The sequence below is a fragment of the Amblyraja radiata genome, chromosome 4 (assembly GCF_010909765.2).
Source record: "Amblyraja radiata isolate CabotCenter1 chromosome 4, sAmbRad1.1.pri, whole genome shotgun sequence".
In the NCBI taxonomy this organism is placed as follows: Eukaryota; Metazoa; Chordata; class Chondrichthyes; order Rajiformes; family Rajidae; genus Amblyraja; species Amblyraja radiata.
This window is the reverse complement of record NC_045959.1, coordinates 116,530,565-116,552,992: the sequence shown is the minus strand read 5'-3', so window position 1 is coordinate 116,552,992 and position 22,428 is coordinate 116,530,565. Positions and strand designations below refer to the sequence as shown.

The 22,428-nt window shown below is 47.5% G+C and overlaps 2 protein-coding genes across 3 annotated transcripts in view; one reads left to right on the top strand and one right to left on the bottom strand.

Annotated features, from left to right (window-relative positions):
* The window catches only part of klhl18 (kelch like family member 18), a 42,782-nt gene extending 35,512 nt beyond the window's left edge, over positions 1-7,270 (bottom strand). For both annotated transcript variants that reach the window (XR_004411822.1, XM_033020301.1), the window contains exons 1-2: positions 7,144-7,270; positions 5,802-5,932 (exon numbers count right to left, since the gene is read on the bottom strand). Coding sequence is in view for 1 of the 2 variants with exons in the window: in XM_033020301.1 (XP_032876192.1) it covers positions 5,802-5,932; positions 7,144-7,260 (248 nt within the window). In the remaining variant the exon portion in view is untranslated. The remainder of the gene's footprint in view (positions 1-5,801; positions 5,933-7,143) is intronic.
* A 3,519-nt stretch (positions 7,271-10,789) lies between these two features.
* LOC116972519 (D-threo-3-hydroxyaspartate dehydratase-like) overlaps positions 10,790-22,428 on the top strand; it is a 37,465-nt gene continuing 25,826 nt past the window's right edge. Inside the window, exons 1-2 of the mRNA XM_033020300.1 lie at positions 10,790-10,874; positions 15,632-15,795. Coding sequence (XP_032876191.1) covers positions 15,647-15,795 — 149 coding nt within the window. The 5' untranslated portion in view covers positions 10,790-10,874; positions 15,632-15,646. The remainder of the gene's footprint in view (positions 10,875-15,631; positions 15,796-22,428) is intronic.

Genomic DNA, 22,428 nt, shown 5'->3' with positions numbered 1-22,428 from the left:
TCACCTGGGCAGTACTATAACGATTCATTTATCTCAGCCATGGATGCTGTAATTTCTTCCTGCGTTACAGGGACAGAATTGGACCATTCGGCCCATCGAAACTACTCTGCCATTCAATCACGGCTGATCTATATATTTCCCTCTCAACCCCGTTTTTGCTCCATAACCTTTGACACCCTTACTAATTCACTGGAGTTTAGAAGGATGAGGGGGAACTTATAGAAACATATAAAATTATAAAAGGACTGGGCAAGCTAGATGCAGGAAAAATGGTCTCAATGTTGGGCGAGTCCAGAATCTGGGGCCATAGTCTTAGAATAAAGGGGAGGTCATTTAAGACTGAGGTGAGAAAAAGCATTTTCACCCAGAGAGTTGTGAATTTATGGAATTCCCTGCCACAGAGGGCAGTGGAGGCCAAGTCACTGGATGGATTTAAGAGAGTTAGATAGAGCTCTAGGGGCTGGTGGAGTCAAGGGATATGGGGAGAAGGCAGGCACGGGTTATTGATTGGGGACTATCAGCAAAGATCACAATGAATGGCAGTGCTGGCTTGAAGGGCCGAATGGCCTCCTCCTGCACCTATTGTCTATAATTAAGAATCTATCTACCTCCACGTTACAAATACCACCTCCCACAGTATCCTCGAATATATGTGATCAGCCCTGGAACATTCTCTACCTTCATACACCTAAGGACATCCAGCACGTCCTCAACCGTAAGAAAGACTGGCCTCAAGACGTGTCCATTAACCGCCCCAAGTACCCCAGTCTTCCAATCCTGCTCCACAATTCTTGGTGAACTTTGTACATCTCCTGCGTCTCCACGCAGTGTTGACCACTTTGGATTCTGAAGGGCTCTATTCTCTCTCCAGTCATCCTATTTCCCTTAATGTATTCATGAAGTCTCAGGATTTCCCATAATATTATCTAGCAGAGCTAAGAGAGACACCCACGTCAGACTCCTATTCATAGACTTCAGCTCTGCCTTTAACACCATTATCCCAGCCAAGCTTATCAGCAAACTCACAGGACTTGAGGTCAGCGCTCATCCCTGTAACTGGAAGGGGGTGCCGTCCAGTTGGATATGGCTGCCCTGCCTGCAGCTGTCCATCCTTTCACTTATTTTTGTTATTTTTAGAACATTAAAAAGTGTTGTTTGGAGGTCTAGTTTTTTTATGTGTTGGGGGTTGGGGGGAACTGTATATCTCAGTCCCTAACTGGTCGGAGAGGCAGCTTTCCTCCGAGCAGCATCTCGACCCGTCCTCGCAGCCTACCATCGGGGTCTGGAGCGGCGTTTCCTGATGGGACCGGCCAGAACCACACTGGAGCGCTATCGCGGAGCGGGCGATGCCTTGCCCGGGTCGCCGCGCTGAAGCTCCGGAATGCTGAGTCCGCCGATTGAACATCGCGGAGCTGCGGGTCTGTGGAGCGGCCATCCGCGGGCGGCGGCGCTGACTTTAACATCAGGAGCCTGGGATCTCTCGCCGAGATCGCCAGTGGTGGAGCTCCGTCCAGCGCGGCCTGTGGGCTTCGGAAGCCGCGGTCTCCGGTAAGGAGGCGGCCGTTCCAGGTATCACAAGCCGCTGAGAGGGTTCTCCCGATGCCGGAGCACCATCACCCGGCGAGAAGGGCCTGGAACATCGGGCCCCGTAGTGGCGCCTGCGGAGACCTCAATAGGCCCGACTATTGATGGACATGGGGATGGGGACTGGACTTTCCTCACTGTGGGAACCATTGTGGGGGGATGTTTTTATGTTTACTGTTAAATTCTTCTTTAATGTTGTGTTGTATTCTTATTAGTGTGCTGCAATGGCAACTTAAATTTCACTACACCAATTGGTGTATGTGACAATAAATGAACCTTTGAACCTTTGGATCCTCGACCAACAGACCCCAATCAGTGAGGATAGGGGGATAAACCAGCAATGACTGCCTCGCCAACAGTCCATCTGTCCCTTCCTTCTTTGTGTCTGTTTTGTATGTGTTAAATATATGTTTTTAGTGTTCTTTAGCTGGTTTTATGTGGGGGTGGGTTTGGGGAAACTTAAAAAAAAAATCCCTTACCTCGACAGAGATGCAATTTTTTTCCATATCGTATCTCCGTCTGCACTGCGGCCTAACACTGAGGAGTTGGCGGCCTTTGCTGGAGACCGATTTCAAGACCGAATTACTGTGAGGAGGATGCTATGAGAATGCAGGGTGACTTGGACAAGGTTGGGTGAGTGGGCAGATGCATGGCAGATGCAGTTTAATGTGGATAAATGTGAGGTTATCCACTTTGGTAGCAAAAACAGGAAGGCAGATTACTATCTAAATGGCGTCAAGTTGGGAAAAGGGGAAGTACAACGGGATCTGGGGATCCTTGTTCATCAGTCAATGAAAGTAAGCATGCAGGTACAGCAGGCAGTGAAGAAAGCGTTATGAATGTTGGACTTCATAACAAGAGGAGTTGAGTATAGGAGCAAAGAGGTCCTTCTGCAGTTGTATAGGGCCCTAGTGAGACCACACCTGGAGTATTGTGCGCAGTTTTGGTCCCCTAATTTGAGGAAGGACATTCTTGCTATTGAGGGAGTGCAGCATAGGTTCACCAGGTTAATTCCCAGGATGGCTGGACTGTCATATGCTGAGAGAATGGAGCGACAGGGCTTGTATCATTCGAGGTCATCTTCTTCCATTCATTCTATTCTATCTATCCTCTGGAATTAAGAAGGATGAGAGGGCATCTTATTGAAACATATAAGGTTGTTAAGGGTTTGGACACGCTAGAGGCAGGAAACATGTTCCCAATGTTGGGGGAGTCCAGAACCAAGGGCCACAGTTTAGGAATAAGAGGTAAGCCATTTAGAACAGAGATGAGGAAACACTTTTTCTCACAGAGAGTTGTGAGTCTGTGGAATTCTCTGCCTCAGAGGGCAATGGAGGCCGGTTCTCTGGATACTTTCAAGAGAGAGTTAGATAGGGCTCTTAAAGATAGCGGAGTCAGAGGATATGGGTGAGGAAATATTATATAATAAAATTGTTCAAATTATAATTTCTGTGTGAGGAACTTGTGTTAAGTTACAAGAGAAGGACTGGGAGCGGAGGTTTTCAAAATACATAAGCCACATAAGCATGAGAGGTGTTCTCTGAGAATTAGTTTTATATCTCTGGTTTTTTACTTCATTGAAATAAAATGATTTTGAGCAAAGGTTGAAGAAAACCACAGAGGGGGAAAAAGGTTGTAAAGGGGCTGGAAAAGGGAAAATCATGTGACTACACGTGTTGTCTATCACTGGAAAGGATTTAGTTGATTGGTTAATGCAAATAAGTTAAATGTATGGTAAACCATAATGATTGGTTAATAGTTTGCCACTCCTTTTGTATTATAATTGTCTAATTCCTATATAACGTGTTAAACCAAAGTCAGTAGTTCTTTCGACCTGCCCCAGAGTTTTAGCTCTGTGTTGGAAGGTTTAAAGAATTATCTAGCGCTGTCAGAATAAAGAATCGATTTCAACAACAAGAGTTTGAATCAATTTTTCTTGAATTGGACTGACAAAAGAACTCAGTTTAACATGGGGAGAAGGCAGGAACGGGGGTATTGATTGGGGATGATCAGCCATGATCACATTGATTAGCGGTGCTGGCTGGAAGGGCCGAATGGCCTACTGCTGCACCTATTGTCTATTGAGAGTTCCACCGCGGGTGCCAGCGGACCTACCATTGCGGAGCTCGCGATCCCTTTGCTAAGGATCGACCTCGGAGCTCCAACCGTGGGTGCTTGCGGACTTTAACATCGCGAAGACCGACTTTGGGAACTCCACGCCGCATGAGCTTCGACCGCCCGGACGCGGGAGCTTCGATCACCCCGACGGATGGTTCTACTACCCTAACTGCGGAAGAATATAGATTGGACTTTTTTTACCTTCCATCATAGTGAGGGACGTGGTGGATGTTTATGTTAACTTTTATGTAGTTGTGTGCCTTGTTGCTTTTTTTTCCGTATGATTGTATGGTAATTCACATATCACTGTACCTTAATTGGTACGTGACAATAAAAGACCTTTGAAACCTTTGAAATCATCCTCTACGACAATCCTCAACACTGGTGCTCCACAAGGATGTGTTCTCAACCCCCTTCTTTACTCCTTGTAATCCCACGACTATGCAGCCTTGTACAAATCTAATTAAATTTACAAATTCGCAGACGGCACCACCTTTGTGGGCCAGATATCAAATAATGTTGGAATACAGGAAGGAGATCGAGAACCTTGTGTCAATGTCAGCAGACAAAGGAGATAGTGATCTGACTTTAGTAAGCAAAGTGTTACACATACCCCAGTTTGCATTGATGGCGCCAAAGTAGAGATGGTTGCAAACGTCAAATTCCTAGGAGTCAATATCACCAACAACTTCTCCTGCACCACCCATATTGAAGTAACGGCCAAGAAAGCACACCAATGCCTCTTCCTCTTTAGGACGCCTAGGAAGTTCAGCATGCACCCCCCCGACAACTCTCACCAACTTCCACAGATGCGCCGTAGAAAGCATTTTATCAGAATGCATCGCAGCTTGGTTTGGGAACAGCTCCATCCATTGTGGACTCAGCCCAGACTATCACACAAACCAACTTCCTTTCCATTTACTCCATTTACACCTTATGCAACAAAAGCTTTCCACTGTACCTCGAGTACATGTGACAATAAACTAAACTGAACACACTTTTCAGCGCACCCCACTTTCTAGACATTACTTTGCCCGCAAACAACTGACAACAGTAGCAATATCCTGACTAATACTGGCCTTTGTTTTGGTTGTACTTTAGACTTGTGCGTACAATTATGGCCTGATTACAATTTATTTGGCTTAATTTGAAGTAATAGCTGCGGCAGGAAATTTGAGGAAGGACATTCTTGCTATTGACGGAGTGCATAAGTTTACAAGGTTAATTCCCGGGATGGCGAGACTGTCATATGCCGAGAGAATGGAGCGGCTGGGCTTGTACACTCTGGAGTTTAGAAAGATGAGAGGATATCTTATTGAAACATATAAGATTGTTAAGGGTTTGGACACGCTAGAGGCAGGAAACATGTTCCCGATGTTGGGGGAGTCCAGAACCAGGGCCACAGTTTAAGAATAAGGGGTAAGCCATTTAAAACGGAGACGAGGAAACACTTTTTCTCACAGAGAGTTATGAGTCTGTGGAACTCTCTGCCTCAGAGGCCGGTTCTCTGGATACTTTCAAGATAGAGCTAGATAGGGCTCTTAAGGATAGCGGAGTCAGGGGATATGGGGAGAAGGCAGGAATGGGGTACTGATTTGGGATGATCAGCCATGATCACATTGAATGGCGCTGCTGGCTCGAAGGGCCGAATGGCCTACTCCTGCACCTATTGTCTATTGTAAGCATTTCTGGATCTGGATCTGGATGTAGTACTGCTGAAAAGCTCTAGGTAGAGCATCACTCAGCACTGGACAATTTTATACTGGACAATTTTTACATTTTATCAAGCCAATTAACCTACAAACCTGTACGTCTTTGGAGTGTGGGATGAAACCGTAGACCTCGGAGAAAACCCACGCATATCACAGGGGGGAATGTACAAACTCCATACAGACATCACCCCGTGGTTGGGATCGAACCCGGGCCTCTGGAGCTGCATTTTGCTGAGAGGCAGCAACTCTACCACTATACCGTTCCCAATTAAACTCTTGACACTTGGCGTTATGTGTTACAGCGAGATAAACTAAGGATAGAAATTATCAAAAGATAAAATAATTGGTTGGGAGATCTACGAAAGGAACAGGAGCCGGGCGACTAACCTCGGGTCCATCCCCTGCATGACGATCTCGTCCTGCTTACATTCAATCATGTCGTTTGTGAACATGGCATGGAAGTAGGGAATGGATGCTGCCAGCACGATGCGGTGCGCACTGTATTTGTGATCACCAACCTGCAAGGCAACACCGTTTATAGAGAACACTACAGCACAGGCCCGCCATTCCTTTTGTGCCAACACAAAAGCCTCTTAAATGCCACTGTCGTATCTGTCTGTGTTTGAATTAACTGTGATATAGGCTGACACCATCATTCACCCCCCCCCCCAAATCCCACCTCTTACCCAAACTCTTCACTCACTTCCTGTCACTCACACATCCTCTCCTTCCCTCCCCCATCCTCAACATCCCTTCCACCATCTCACTATCACACCCTCATACCCTCTCCCTTCTGCCTTTACGACCCTCTCCCTCCTTCAACCACTCTCTCCCTCCCGGACCCGCTCCCTCCCTCCATCAGCAACCCACCCTGGCTCCCACACTCTCCTCCCCCCAACCTCTCTAGACCTACCCTCCCCTCCTACTCAGTCACTCCACCCTCCCCCTCCTCCTCAATAGTCAGATGTATTCGTCACTCCATGAAGTGCAGTGAAATTAACTTGCCAGCAGCGGTACAATAATAAAACACACAAAACATCCACCACAGCATTCATCACTGTAGTGGAAGGCACAAAGTTCAGTCAGTCCTCCTCCATCCCCCCCGTGGTCGGGGCCACAAGCCTCCGCAGTTGCCGCAAGTTCACAAGTGATAGGAGTAGAATAAGGCCATTCGGCCCATCGAGTCTACTCCTTGTTTCTTGGTTTCTTGGTCCTCCAAAATATTCCAACTGGAATTTAAACTGGAGGTGGTGAAGGGAGGGCTTAAGCCAGAAAGGGTTATTGGGAAGAAAGAGCTACTTTAAATATATTTGCATCTGGTTGGGTAGCTATAGTTGGGTGGAGATTATTCCATGTTGTAATTGTGCGGGGGAAGAACGAATTGCTGTACACATCTGTCTTTGTAGCTGGGATCACAAATTGGATCGAATGCCCTCGTCTGCTCCTAATTGGTGTGGGTTTGGTGTAGGTCTTGTAGTCTATGTCGAGCTGGCCGTTTAACATTTTGTAAAAACAGGTCAAACGGTTCAATATTCCTCCATTCAATCACGGCTGATCTCTGCCACCTAATCCCATTGTCCTGCCTATTCGCCCACAAACCCTTGACACCCGCTCTAATCAACAACTTGTCTATGTCTGTCCACTCAACCCCTTATCCCATTCTGTCCCTCTCCCCCTCCCCTCCCCCCGTCGCCCTCTCCCCCAGCAGGCGGTGCCTCCCCCCGCTCACCCTGAGGGTGACGTCGCAGAGCTTTCCCTGGCGGCGGATCTCCTCCATGAGGCCGTAGCCGCGGACGGGCAGGTCGCCCACACTCAGCAGCATCAACTCCTCGTCCGCGTCCGCCATCTTCCCCCCACGTGACCTCAATCCCCGTGACGTAACACGTCGTGACGCAACGCGCAACCCCATTCCCCGTGACGCAACTCGTCGTGACGCACCGCGCAACCCCATTCCCCGTGACGCATCTCGTCGTGACGCATCACGTAACTCCATTCCCCGTGACGCCACTCGTCGTGACGCACCGCGCAAACCCCTCCGCGTGACGCAACACGCCACCCTATCCCATCCCACCCCCGTGACGCACCACGCCACCCCATCCATCCCATCCCCGTGACGCAACACGTCGTGACGCACCACGCAAACCCCTCCCCGTGACGCACCACGCCACCCCATCCATCCCATCCCCGTGACGCAACACGTCGTGACGCAACGCGCAACCTCAATCCCCGTGACGCAGTACATCGTGACGCTCAACGCAAACCCCTCCCAGTGACGGAACCCATCTGACCCTCCCCCTCGTGGAAACCATGTGACACCCACGCGCCACGTGACCCCCTGCCCCCGCTGGCGCCGGGCGGCGTTTGATCTCCTCCTCCTCACGTGATCATCCATCCACCCCCTCCCCCGCCGGCGGCGCAGGGACCGTCCACAAATCCCGCACTGTGGGCAAGGCGCAGACAGCAGCCAGCTGGGGCTCACTGGCACAGGGTCAAGGAGGCTGTAGAGGCCAAGTCAGTGGGTATATTTAAGGCAGAGATAGATAGATTCTTGATTAGTGCGGGTGTCAGGGGTTACGGGGAGAAGGCAGGAGAATGGGGTTAGGGGGGAGAGATAGATCAGCCATGATTGAATGGCGGAGTAGACTTGATGGGCCGAATGGCCTAATTCTGTATCTATCACTTACGGGCAGCCACGGTGGCGTAGCGGTAGAGTTGTTGCCTCATAGCAACAGGGACCGGGTTCCATCCCGACTACGGGTGCTGTACGTACGGATTTTGTACGTTCTCCCCGTGACCTGCGTGGGTTTTCTCCGAGATTTTCGGTTTCCTCCCACTCTCCAGAAACGTACAGGTTTGTAGGTTAATTGGCTTGGTGTATGTGTAAATTGTCCCTAGTGGGTGTAGGATAGTGTTAGTGTGCGGGGGATCGCTGGTCGGCGCGGACCCGGTGGGCCGAAGGGCCTGTTTCCGCGCTGTATCTCTGAACTAAACTATACTAAACTTATGAGTAACTCAGCGGGTCAGGCAGTATTTCTGGAGAAAATGGATAGGTAACATTTCAGGTCAGGACCCTTTTTCAGACTCCATCCTTTCCTCATGTCCTTTTTCCAGCTTTCAATCAATCAATCAATCAATCAATCTCCAACCCCTTAAGAATTTTGTAAGTTTCTATAAGATCCCCTCTCAATCTCCTAAATTCTAGAGAGTATAAACCAAGTCTATCCAGTCTTTCTTCATAAGACAGTCCTGACATCCCAGGAACAAACAGCACATGCTGGTTTGAACCGAAGATAGACACAAAAGCACAGAGGGACAGGCAGCATCCCTGGGGGAAGGAATAGATGACGTTTCGGGTCAAGACCCTTCTTCAGACTGAGAGTCAGGGGAAAGGAAAACGAGAGATATAGACGGCGATGCAGAGAGATATAGAACAAATGAATGAAAGACTGACATAGGATGAAAGAATGGATCGATTGGGCTTGTATTCAATGGAATTTAAAAGGATGAGAGAGGGGTTCTTATAGAAACATATACAATTCTGGCTAGATGCAGGTAAAATGTTCTCGATGTTGGGGGAATCCAGGAGGTGGGAGATTGCAACCTTCACATGGTCAGCCCTGTTTCGACGAATGCAATCAACCGGACGAGCACAAACTGCAGATCGAACAGAACAAGTTATCTTACAACTTTAGGCTGTGCACGCCATACGCTAGAAGAAGAAGGGAAGTCCAGAACCAGGGGTCACAGTTTAAGAATAATAGACAATAGACAATAGGTGCAGGAGTAGGCCATTCGGCCCTCCGAGCCAGCACCGCCATTCAATGTGATCATGGCTGATCATCCCCAATCAGTACCCCGTTCCTGCCTTCTCCCCATATCCCCTGACTCCGCTATCTTTAAGAGTCCTATCGAGCACTCTCTTGAAAGTATCCAGAGAACAGGCCTCCACTGCCCTCTGAGGCAGGGAATTCCACAGACAGGAATTTAGGAGTAGGGCAAATAAGGGGTAGGCCATTTAGGACTGAGATGAGGAAAAACTTTTTCACCCAGAGAGTTGTGAATCTGTGGAATTATCTGCCACAGAAGGCAGTGGAGGCCAATTCACAGTGTGTTTTCAAGAGAGAGTTAGATTTAGCTCTTGGGACTAAGGGAATCAAGGGATATGGGGAAAAAGGAGGAACGGGGTACTTAGAAACATAGAAATTAGGTGCAGGAGTAGGCCATTCGGCCCTTCGAGCCTGCACCGCCATTCAATATGATCATGGCTGATCATCCAACTCAGTATCCCGTACCTGCCTTCTCTCCATACCCTCTGATCCCCTTAGCCACAAGGGCCACATCTAACTCCCTCTTAAATATAGCCAATGAACTGGCCTCGACTACCCTCTGTGGCAGGGAGTTCCAGAGATTCACCACTCTCTGTACTGATTTTGGATGATCAGCCATGATCATATTGAATGGTGTTGTGGGTCAAAAGGACGAAGGGCCGAATGACCGACTCCTGCACCTACTTTTCTTTGTTTTCTATGTTTCTAAGATAGACAATAGACAATAGGTGCAGTAGTAGACCATTTGGCCCTTCAAGCCAGCACCGCCATTCAATGTGATCATGGCTTATCATCCCCAATCAGTACCCCGTTCCTGCCTTCTCCCCATATCCCCTGACTCCGCTATCTTTAAGAGCCCAATCTAGCTACCTCTTGAAAGTATCCAGAAAACCTGCCTCCACCGCCCTCTGAGGCAGAGAATTCCACAGACTCACCACTCTCTGTAAGAAAAAGTGTTTCCTCGTCTCCGTTCTAAATGGCTTACTCCTTATTCTTAAACTGTGGCCCATGGTTTTTGCACTTTTGGAGACAGAGCCTTCTCCAGGGCAGCTCCCAGGCTCTGGAACTCCCTCCCACAATTGATCTGAACTTCTGAGTCCCTCACCATCTTCCAGTCCCGCCTCAAGACCCATCTCTTCACCTCTGCATACCCTTAGTCCCAGGTCCCCCTCCCCTTTGCACCTCTGTCTTACTGCTCTATTTTCTTTTGTTCTTGACTCACCATGTAAAACCACTTTGAGTCCTTGAAAAGCGCTATACAAATAAAACGTATTATTATTATTATTATGGTTCTGGACTCCCCCAACATCGGGAACATGTTTCCTGCCTCTAGCTCGTCAACACCCTTAATAATCTTATATGTTTCAATGAGATACCCTCTCATCCTTCTAAACTCCAGAGTGTACAAGCCCAGCCGTTCCATTCATATGCCAGTCCCGCAATCCCGGGAATTAACCTTGTGAACCTATCCTGCACTCCCTCAATAGCAAGAATGTTCTTCCTCAAATTAGGAAGATTGTTATGTATTTGCTACTTTTTCCAATTCAGCCCCCAAAAGCAATTTATAGACAATCCCTTGCTGTGACGTTGACCTTGAAATAGATGATCCCTGAGAAGAAGAGATACTTAAAAGGTAAAGCAGAAATATTTTTAATATATGTAGGTTTCTATATATATGATTGCAAAGATCTAATCCTTACATTTAAATGTAGCCATGCTTTTTGTTTTTGGATGTGTAAGACTTTATTTATAGCATGTGTTATGAGACACTTTGTTGAATATTCATTCATTCATCATATGAAAGAAGTCTATAAGCTGGAAAGAGTGCAGAGAAAAACAAAGTGCTGGAGTAACAGCGGGTCAGGCAGCATCTCTGGAGAAAGACACAAAATGCTGGAGTAACTCAGAGGGACACTAACCATCATCTGCAGTTCCTTCCTACACATTTTGTCTGCTCCACTGAGAAATCTCCTCAAGGTATGCCTACTTTGAGGAAGATACTTTTTTGCACATCTTTCATTCATTTGTTCTATATTCATTTTACAAGGTTGATTCCCGGGATGGCGGGACTGTCATGTGCTGAGAGAATGGAGCAGCTGGGGTTGTACACTCTGGAGTTTAGAAGAATGAGAGGGGATCTCATTGACATATATAAGATTGTTAAGGGTTTGGACACACTAGAGGTAGGAAACATGTTCCCGATGTTGGGGGAGTCCAGAACCAGGGGCCACAGTTTAAGAATAAGGAGTAAGCCATTTAGAAAGGAGACGAGGAAACACTTTTTCTCACAGAGAGTTGTGAGTCTGTGGAATTCTCTGCCTCAGAGAGCGGTGGAGGCAGGTTCGCTGGATGCTTTCAAGAGAGAGCTAGATAGGGGCTTTAAATATAGCGGAGTCAGGGGATACGGGGAGAAGGCAGGAATGGGGTACTGATTGGGGATGATCAGCCATGATCACATTGAATGGCGGTGCTGGCTCGAAGGACCGAATGGCCTACTCCTGCACCTATTGTCTATTGTCTATTTGTTTTAATGCAAGGGGCCACACGGGTAAGGCAGATGAGCTTAGAGTGTGGATAGCTATGAGCGACTGGGACATTGTAGCCATGACTGAAACCTGGTTAAGGGAGGGGCAGGACTGGCAGCTCAATGTTCCAGGATACAGGAGCTTCAGGAGAGACGGGGGTGAGGGATAAAGAGGAGGGATGGATTGCATTGTTGGTTAAGGAGGATGTCAAGGCATTGATCAGAGGTGACATTACGGGCGGTTCGTCTATTGAGGCTATATAGGTGGAGCTGAGGAACAAGAAAGGGATGATCACCTTGTTGGGGGTGTACTACAGACCCCCGAATGTTCAATGGGAATTAGAAGAACAAATGTGCCAGATAGCTGCAGGTCATATAAGGTTGTTGTAGTAGGGGATTTTAACTTTCCCAATATAGACTGGAAAAATCATAGCGTGAATGGTTCAGATGGGGTGCAATTCCTCAAAAGTGTTCAGGAGAGTTTTCTTAGGCAGTGTGTGGAGGCCCCCACATGTGAGAGGGCAACGCTGGATCTAGTATTGGGAAATTGGGACGGGCAAGTTAATGAAGTGTGTGTGGAGGAGCCTTTTGGGACCAGTGACCACAGTTCGATTAGGTTTAAGATAGTTGTGGATCGGGACGGAGAGGGTCCCCGCTCATCTCCAGTTCATTCTTGTACACCTCTGGAGAACGCCGAGATGTGATGTTTCGGATCAGGAGTCTTCTTCAGACTGGTTGTCAGGGGTTATGGGTGTCAGGGGTTAGGGGAGAAGGCGGGAGAATGGGGTTAGGGGGGAGAGATAGATCAGACAATAGACAATAGACAATAAGTGCAGGAGTAGGCCATTTGGCTCTTCGAGCCAGCACCGCCATTCAATGTGATCATGGCTGATCATCCCCAATCAGTACCCCGTTCCTGCCTTCTCCCCATATCCCCGGACTCCGCTATCTTTAAGAGCCCTATCTAGCTCTCTCTTGAAAGCATCCAGAGAACCGGCCTCCACTGCCCTCTGAGGCAAAGAATTCCACAGACTCACCACTCTCTGTGAGTGTTTCCTCGTCTCCGTTCTAATGGCTTACTCCTTATTCTTAAACTGTGGCCCCTGGTTCTGGACTCCCCCAACATCGGGAACATGTTTCCTGCCTCTCGTGCGTCCAAACCCTTAACAAGGGGTCAGGGGTTACGGGGTGAAGGCAGGAGAATGGGGTTAGGAGGGAGAGATAGATCAGCCATGATTGAATGGCAGAGTAGACTCGATGGGCCGAATGGCCTAATTCTGCTCCTCTGGGGGGAGGGACAAAGACTGGCAAGTGATAGGTGGATACAGGTGATGCAGAGCGAGGGATCTAGGAGCGCAGGTACACAGTTCCTAGAAAGTGTCCTCATCTGTAGATATAATCTGAAATCACAGCGGCCTTTATACATCAATAAAAGCATCATAAATAAATTGTGCAGGAGGGAACTGCAGGTGCTGGTTTAAACCGAAGATAGGCACAGAAAGCTGGAGTAACTCAGCGGGACGGGCGGCATCTCTGGAGAGAAGGAATGGGTGACGTTTCGGGGCGAGACACTTCTTCAGACTGAGAGTCAGGGGAGAGGGAAACGAGAGATATAGATGGTGATGTAGAGAGATTTAGAACAAATGGGTGAAAGATCAAGTCAAGTCAAGAGAATTTATTGTCATGTGTCCCAGATAGGACAATGAAATTCTTGCTTTGCTTCAGCACACGGAATATAGAAGGCATGAATACAGAACAGATCAGTGTGTCCATATACCATTATAGAAATATATACACACATCAATAAATAAGCAGATAAAGTGCAATTAAACAGATAATGGGCTATTAATGTTCAGAGATTTGTTTGAGTTGAGTTTAATAGCCTGATGGCTGTGGGGAAGTAGCTATTCCTGAACCTGGACGTTGCAGCCTTCAGGCTCCTGTACCTTCTACCTGAAGGTAGCGGGGAGATGAGTGTGTGGCCAGGATGGTGTGGGTCCTTGATGATGCTGCCAGCCTTTTTGAGGCAGCAACTGCGATAGATCCCCTCGATGGTAGAGAGGTCAGAGCCGATGATGGACTGGGCAGTGTTTACTACTTTTTGTAGTCTTTTCCGCTCCTGGGCGCTCAAGTATGAAAACTATCGATTCTTCCACAGATGCTTCATGAAGTGCTTGACGGAGTGCGTGGGTAAAGTGTGAGGTAGCGTTTCCCGCACTGTGCGGGATGGCAGGGCCCTGGGGAGTGTTGTGGAACAGTGGGATCTAGGAGCGCAGGTACACTCATTCCTAGAAAGTGGCTGCACCTGTAGATATAATCTGAAATCACAATGGCCTTGGTACATCAATAAAAACATCGTAAAGTAATTGTGCAGGAAGGAACTGCAGATGCTGGTTTAAACCAAAGATTATATTAAACCGAAGATAGACACAGAAAGCTGTAGTAACTCAACGGGACGGGCGGCAACTCTGGAGAGAAGGAATAGGTGACGTTTCGGGTCAATAGTCAATAGACAATAGGTGCAGGAGTAGGCCATTTGCCCCTTCGAGCCAGCACCGCCATTCAATGTGATCATGGCTGATCATCCCCAATCAGTACCCCGTTCCTGCCTTCTCCCCGTATCCCCTGACTCCGCTATTTTTAAGAGTCCTATCTACCTCTCTCTTGAAAGTATCCAGAGAACCGGCCTCTGAGGCAGAGAATTCCACAGACTCACCACTCTCTGTGAGAAAAAGTGTTTCCTCATCTCCGTTCTAAATGGCTTACTCCTTATTCTTAAACTGTGGCCCCTGGTTCTGGACTCCCCCAACATCGGGAACATGTTTCCTGCCTCTAGCGTGTCCAAACCCTTAACAATCTTATATGTTTCAATGAGATGCCCTCTCATCCTTCTAAACTCCAGAGTGTACAAGCCCAGCCGCTCCATCCTCTCAGCATATGACAGTCCCGCCATCCCGGGAATTAACCTTGTAAACCTACGCTGCACTCCCTCAATAGCAAGAGACCCTTCTTCAGACTGAGTGTCGGGGGAGAGGGAAACGAGAGATATAGACGGTGATGTAGAGAGATGCAGGACAAATGAATGAAAGATATGCAAAAAAGTAACGATGAGAAAGGAAATGGGCCATTGTTAGCTGTGTGCTGGGTGAAAACGAGTTACAGACAATGAGACTCAACAAGACAACTTTGAAGCTGGTACGACTTGGGGCGGTGGAGGGATGGAGGGAGAGGGAATGCAAGGGTTACTCGAAGTTAGAGAAGTCAATGTTCATACCGCTGGGGTGTAAGCTGCCCAAGCGAAATATGAGGTGCTGTTCCTCCAATATACGCTGGGCCTCACTCTGACAATGGAGGAGGCCCAGGACAGAAAGGTCAGTGTGGGAATGGGAGTGGGAGGGGGGAATTAAAGTGTTTGGCAACCGGGATGATCAGGTAGGCCCAGATAGTTTGTAGAAATCAACTGACTGAGAACAAGAACAGTTAAATGAGGAGGAGGCGAGTCCAGAACCAGGGGCCACAGTCTTAGAGTAAAGGGGAGGTTATTTAAGACTGAGGTGAGAAAAAACTTTTTCACCCAAAGAGTTGTGAATTTGTGGAATTCCCTGCCACAGAGGGCAGTGGAGGCCAAGTGACTGGATGGATTTAAGAGAGTTAGATAGAGCTCCAAGGGCTAGTAGAGTCAAGGGATACGGGGAGAAGGCAGGCACGGGTTATTGATAGGGGACGATCAGCCATGATCACAATGAATGGCGGTGCTGGCTCGAAGGGCCGAATGGCCTCCTCCTGCAACTATTTTCTATGTTTCTATGAGGAATAACGGTCGAGAATCATCGAATGTTGATCAAGCCTTGTGCCTTTGTCTTGAGGGTTGGAAGGAGACCATGGTTTCCGTAGCAACGGTCCAGCAACTCCTCACGCCTGCGTTCACGGTTGATATCCGGAAGGTTGAACGTAACGCCAGGAAAATGCTCGAGCGCAGCCAGGCCCTGGGCGTCCAACTCCGGCCGCACATGAAGACCCACAAAACGGTGTAAGTACCGGGGGCGGCGCGGTGGAGCAGCAGGGATTGTTGTTAGGTGTCGTCTCAGGACTGTTTGTGAAGAGCGTGCAACTTTCAGTGCCACGTGGTTGGCCTCTGCAAGGTCCTTTACAGTGCACATGTGTCATGCAGCGTGTCGCAGCTCAGGAGGTGTTTAAGAAGGAACTGCAGATGCTGGAAAAATAGACAAAAATGTTGGAGAAACTCAGCGGGTGCAGCAGCATCTACGGAGCGAATGAATAGGTGGCGTTTCGGGTCGAGACCCTTCTTCAGAATGATGTTGGGGGGGGCGGTAAAAAGAAAGGAAGAGGCGGAGACAGTAGGCTGGGAAGGGGAGAAAGCAGGGACTACCTGAAATTGGAGAAGTCAATGTTCATACCGCTGGGGTGTAAACTGCCCAAGCGAAATATGAGTTGCTGCTCCTCCAATTTACGGTTGGCCTCACTCTGGCCATGGAGGAGGCCCAGGACAGAAAGGTCGTATTGTGAATGGGAGGGGGAGTTGAAGTGCTGAGCCACCGGGAGATCAGGTTGGTTAATGTGAACTGAGCATTAACGTGAATGTCTTCCGGTGATCTCTCTAGTCTCTCTTCCCAGAGTCTGAGACTTCTGGACGATGCCCTGCAGTCCAGGGGAAACACTGAGGTAGCAAAGGGTGGTCATGTAGGGGGCGTCTTTCATCAATAGACAATAGACAATAGGTGCAGGAGTAGGCCATTTGGCCCTTTGAGCCAGCACCGCCATTCAATGTGATCATGGCTGATCATCCACAATCAGTACCCCGTTCCTGCCTTCTCCCCATATCCCCTGACTGTGCTATCTTTAAGAGCCCTATCTAGCTCTCTCTTGAAAGTATCCAGAGAACCTGCCTCCACCGCCCTCTGAGGCAGAGAATTCCACAGACTCACAGCTGTCTGTGCGAAAAAGTGTTTCCTCGTCTCCATTCTAAATGGCTTACTCCTTATTTTAAAACTGTGGCCCCTGGTTCTGGACTCCCCCAACATCGGGAACATGTTTCCTGCCTCTAGTGTGTCCAAGCCCTTAACAATCTTATATGCTTCAATGAGATTCCCTCTCATCCTTCTAAACTCCAGAGTGTACAAGCCACTCCATTCTCTCAGCGTATGACAGTCCCGCCATCCCGGGAATTAACCTTGTAAACCTACGCTGCACTCCCTCAATAGCAAGAATGTCCTTCCTCAAATTAGGGGACCAAAACTGCACACAATACTCCAGGTGTGGTCTCACTAGGGCTCCGTACAACTGCAGAAGGACCTCTTTGCTCCTATATTCGATTCTGCAGAAGGACCTCTGCTCCTATATTCGATTCTGCAGAAGGACCTCTTTGCTCCTATATTCGATTCTGCAGAAGGACCTCTTTGCTCCTATATTCGATTCATCCTCATTGTCTGAGGCGTTCTTTTTGACTAGCTGCACCTCTTGCCAGAGAGTAGGTAGAGGTTGTCAGTCTTGGTCGGCTTGTGTTTAGCACAGGATGAATCATCCTTGCATGAGCTGAGCGCTGCAATACTGCGTAGGCACACTCAGCAGCGGAGACGCAGAGAGCCAGAGCTGTTGATCAAATGGTTGTAGAATTTGCTCCCCATTTTGAGGTACTCTGCTTAGCAATGTTACAAAAAAAATTGAGATTTAAAAAATCAGGTCTGCAATTTATCCCATCAGATAAAGCATAAAAAGAAGTTTAATTTGACACCTAATTCACTTTCATATCTTCAGTATTAAAAAAAGTTATGGCCATTTTCATACTCGGAAATTAGCATCTTGTTCCCTATTGATTTTCCATTGACTTAACACAAAAGCTGTGATCAAGGACAGTGAAATGGCCATAACTTTATTAAAAATTAAGGGAACTGAAAGAAATTTTCAGTTATTATAGATTGAAGCATTCTGAAACAAATATGAAACAATCTTACTTGGATGACCTGAAATTAAAGCATATTAGTTAGTTACCCAATTGTAGCTAATTCCAAAATTCAATTACTAGATCTAAACATCTATCCATTTCTTAAGGAAAGATTAACATTTTTAAATAGCCTAAGTGTCCAAAGAACATTCACACAAGAATTCATAATAAAACATGATTTTTAAATCTCATTGACATTAATTTATAGGCCAAATGGAAGGGATTTAGTGTTCAAATGCTGTAAATTAATGGCCATTTAAATCAGCAAGTGGGATTTTGTGGAACGCGCTGGTTTGGAACGCTGCCATTGCGGTGAATTTGAAGCCCATATGGCATGAAAAACAGTGCGGGATTGAATGGGCCCCCAAGTCAGCTACTCGCAACATAACATTTTGTATAAAGGGATCTTAAGAATCCCTTTTTAATGTAAAAATAAACAACCTACCTTGCCTTGTCCCCTACATGAGATCCGTCCCGTTGTCGGGGTTCGCGGCTTTAGAGGATGATTTTTAATCTACTCTAACAATTAAATAACCCAATTTAGTTTAAAAATACCTGCAGCGAACGGATTTCGCAGGGATTTTTCGTCAACAACTAAGTAGGCTGAACAACATCAATTTCAACAGCCTAGAGAAAATCGCGTTTTAAACCCGCCCCCCTCTCAAAGGTGCCAGTCGCGCGCACGGGCAGCGGCAGAACTGCAGCGCCGCTGAAGGTAAGTTTTGCAACATACCTACTCTGCTTACTAAGAAGAGCATTTCTGCAACTGACTTTTCCTTTAAGCTTAGGTAGACAAACATGCTGGAGAAACTCAGCTTGTGAGGCAGCATCTATGGAGCGAAGGAATAGGTGACGTTTCGGGTCGAGACCTTTCTTCAGACTCAGGTTACCTCTAAGCTTAGTGATATGTGCTTTGTAGGTCAGAGATAGACACAGCGGGTACAGTCGCTGGGATTCACAAGGATAAGTGGGGATCCTATAGAAACATATAAAATTCTTAGAGGATTGGACAGGGTAGATGCAGGAAAAATGTTCCCCATGTTGGGGAGAGTCCAGAACCAGGGGTCACAGTTTAAGAATAAGGGGGCAGGCCCATTTAGGACAGAGATGAGGAAAAGCTTTTTCACCCAGAGAGTTGTGAATCTGTGGAATTCTCTGCCACAGAAGGCAGTGGAGGCCAATTCACTGGATGTTTTCAAGAGAGGGTTAGATTTAGCTCTTAGGCCCAAGGGAATCAAGGGATATGGGGAAAAAGCCAGAACGGGGTACTGATTTTAGATTTCAACCATGATCATATTGAAAGACGGTGCTGGCTCGAAGGGCCGAATGGCCTACTCCTGCACCTATTGTCTATGTTTCTGACAGCGCCAGAGACCTGGGTTCGATCCAGACTGCGGCTGCTGTCTGTACAGAGTTTGTACATTCTCCCCGTGACCTACGTGGGTTTTCGCCAGGTGCTCCAGTTTCCTCCCACACTCCAAAGATTTCCGGGTTTGTAAGTTAATTGGCTTGGTAAAGAATAAAAGGAAATTGTTCCTAGTGTGCAGGATAGTGTTAATGTACGGGGTGATCGCTGATCGGTGCGAGCTTGTTGGGCTGAAGGGCCTGTTTCTGCGAGGTCTCTAAACTAAACTGAACTAAACGACAGGGGTAGATAAAAACGCTGGAGAAACTCAGCGGGTGAGGCAGCATCTATGGAGTGAAGGAATAGGTGACGTTTCGGGTCTCGACCCGAAACGTCACCTATTCCTTCGCTCCATAGATGCTGCCTCACCCGCTGAGTTTCTCCAGCATTTTTATCTACCTACGATTTTTCCAGCATCTGCAGTTCCTTCTTAAACGACAGGGGTGATGGACACAGAGTGCTGGAATAACTCATTGGGACAGTCAACGTCTCTGGAGAGAAGGAATGGGCGACGATTTGGGTCGAGACCCTTCTTCAAACAGGGGTGATGGAACGGCCGATATGAAGAAGCTAGAGATACAGGGAGCTGGAGGTTGAGATTTAAGCGTGGTCCCTACCCAAAACATCACATAGTTTATAGAAACAAAGAACTGCAAATGCTGGTTTATACCAAAGGCAGACACAGAGTGCCGGAGTAACTCAGCGGGTCAGGCAGCATCTCTGGAGAACATGGATAGGTGACGTTTCACAGAGTGCTGGAGTAACTCAGCGGGTCAGGCAGCATCTCTGGAGAACATCGGTAGGTGATGTTCCAGAAACATCACCTGTCCATTCCCTCCAGAGATGCTGCCTGACCCGCTGAGTTACTCCAACACTTTGCGTTTTGGTGGGGTCATAATTCATAGTCCTGTGCTGGCTGTGAAGGGAAGGTCTGTGTATGTCAAGATCTGCTTCAGGGTTACATACATAGAAACATAGAAAATAGGTGCAGGAGTAGGCCGTTCGAGCCTGCACCGCCATTCAATATGATCATGGCTGATCATCCAACTCAGTATCCTGTACCTGCCTTCTCTCCATACCCCCTGATCCCTTTAGCCACAAGGGCCACATCTAACTCCCTCTTAAATATAGCCAATGAACTGGCCTCAACTACCTTCTGTGGCAGAGAATTCCAGAGATTCACCACTCTCTGTGTGAAAAATGTTTTCCTCATCTCGGTCCTAAAAGATTTCCCCCTTATCCTTAAACTGTGACCCCTTGTCCTGGACTTCCCCAACATCGGGAATAACCTTCCTGCATCTAGCCTGTCCAACCTCTTAAGAATTCTGTAAGTCTCTATAATATCCCCCCTCAATCGTCTAAATTCTAGCGTGTACAAGCCGAGTCTATCCAGTCTTAGAACTAAGGGAGATATAGAACTTCCCCAACATCGGGAACAATCTTCCTACGTTTAAATTGTAATGGATGTCAGCAGATCCTATTCTGGGACCGGCGTGCAAAGAGTCATCACGCTCTGGTGTGAATTGCAGTGAATTGTGGACGCAGCCCAGACCATCGCACAAACCAACCTCCCTTCCACTGACTCCATCTACACCTCACGCTGCCTCGGCAAGGCCAGCAGCATCATCAAGGACCAGTCGCACCCTGGCCACTCCCTCTTCTCCCCTCTCCCATCAGGCAGAAGGTACAGAAGTGTGAAAACGCACACCCCCAGATTCAGGAACTGTTTCTTCCCAGCTGTTATCAGGCAACTGAATCATCCTACCACAACCAGAGAGCGGTCCTGAACTACTATCTACCTGATTGGTGACCCTCGGACTATCTTTGATCGGACTTTACTGGCTTTACTTTGCACTAAAAGCTGTTATCATGTATCTGTACTCTGTGAATGTGGCTTGATTGTAATCATGCATTGTCTTTCCGCTGACTGGATAGCACGCAACAAAAGCTTTTCACTGTACCTCGGTACATGTGACAATAAACTAAACTAAACCAAACACAATAGTAGAAAGCATTTATGACTCTTAACTGGAAATAATCTGAATTTGCACGGTGCGTTAAATGAAATAAGGCATCTCAAGGGACAATACCAGAGTATTATGAAGCAACATTTGTAGCACAATCATATAAAGGACTATCAGAACAGGGGACCAAATGTTCGTTCACAGAGGTTTTCTTTTGGGCGTGAAGGGGGAGAGGTGAGAAAATAGTAGCAAAAACAGGAAGGCAGATTACTATCTAAATGGCGTCAAGTTGGGAAAAGGGGAAGTACAACGGGATCCTTGTTCATCAGTCTATGAAAGTAAGCATGCGGGTACAGCAGGCAGTGAAGAAAGCGAATAGCATGTTGGCCTTCATAACAAGAGGAATCGAATATAGGAGCAAAGTGGTCCTTCTGCAGTTGTACAGAGCCCCAGTGAGACCACACCTGCAGTATTGTGTGCAGTTTTGGTCCCCTAATTTGAGGAAGGACATTCTTGCTATTGAGGGAGTGCAGCGTAGGTTTACAAGGTTAATTCCCGGGATGGTGGGAATGTCATATGCTGAGAGAATGGAGCGGCTGGGCTTGTACACTCTGGACTTTAGAAGGATGAGAGGGGATCACATTGAAACATATAAGATTGTTAAGGGTTTGGACATGCTAGAGGCAGGAAACATGTTCCCGATGTTGGGGGAGTCCAGAACTAGGGGCCACAGTTTAAGAATAAGGAGCAAGCCATTTAGAACGGAGATGAGGAAACACTTTTTCTTACAGAGAGTGGTGAGTGTGTGGAATTCTCTGCCTCAGAGGGCGGTGGAACAGGGTACTGATTGGGGATTATCAACCATGATAATCTTCACACTGTGTTTTTGATTTTCTGTTTTTGGATTGAATTCTGTTTTTAATTTGTGTCTCTGTGATGTCTTTATTACTTGTTATATTCCGATTATATGTTATTCCGATTACTATGTAAGGTGTCCTTGAGATGTCTGAAAGGCGCCCATTAAATAAAATTTATTATTATTATTATTATGATCACATTGAATGGCGGTGCTGGCTCGAAGTGCCGAATGTCCTACTCCTGCACCTATTGTCTATTGTCTATTGTCTATTGATAACAATCCAGGTCTGTCCCACTTCTCCCAGGGCGGCACGGTGACACAGCAGTCGGTGCAGTTGCTGCCTTACAGCGCTTGCAGCGCCGGAGACCCAGGTTCGATCCTGACTACAGGTGCTGTCTGTGCGGAGTTTGCACGTTCTCCCCGTGACCTGCGTGGGTTTTCTCCAATTGGCATGGGTTTTGTATGCTTGCTAT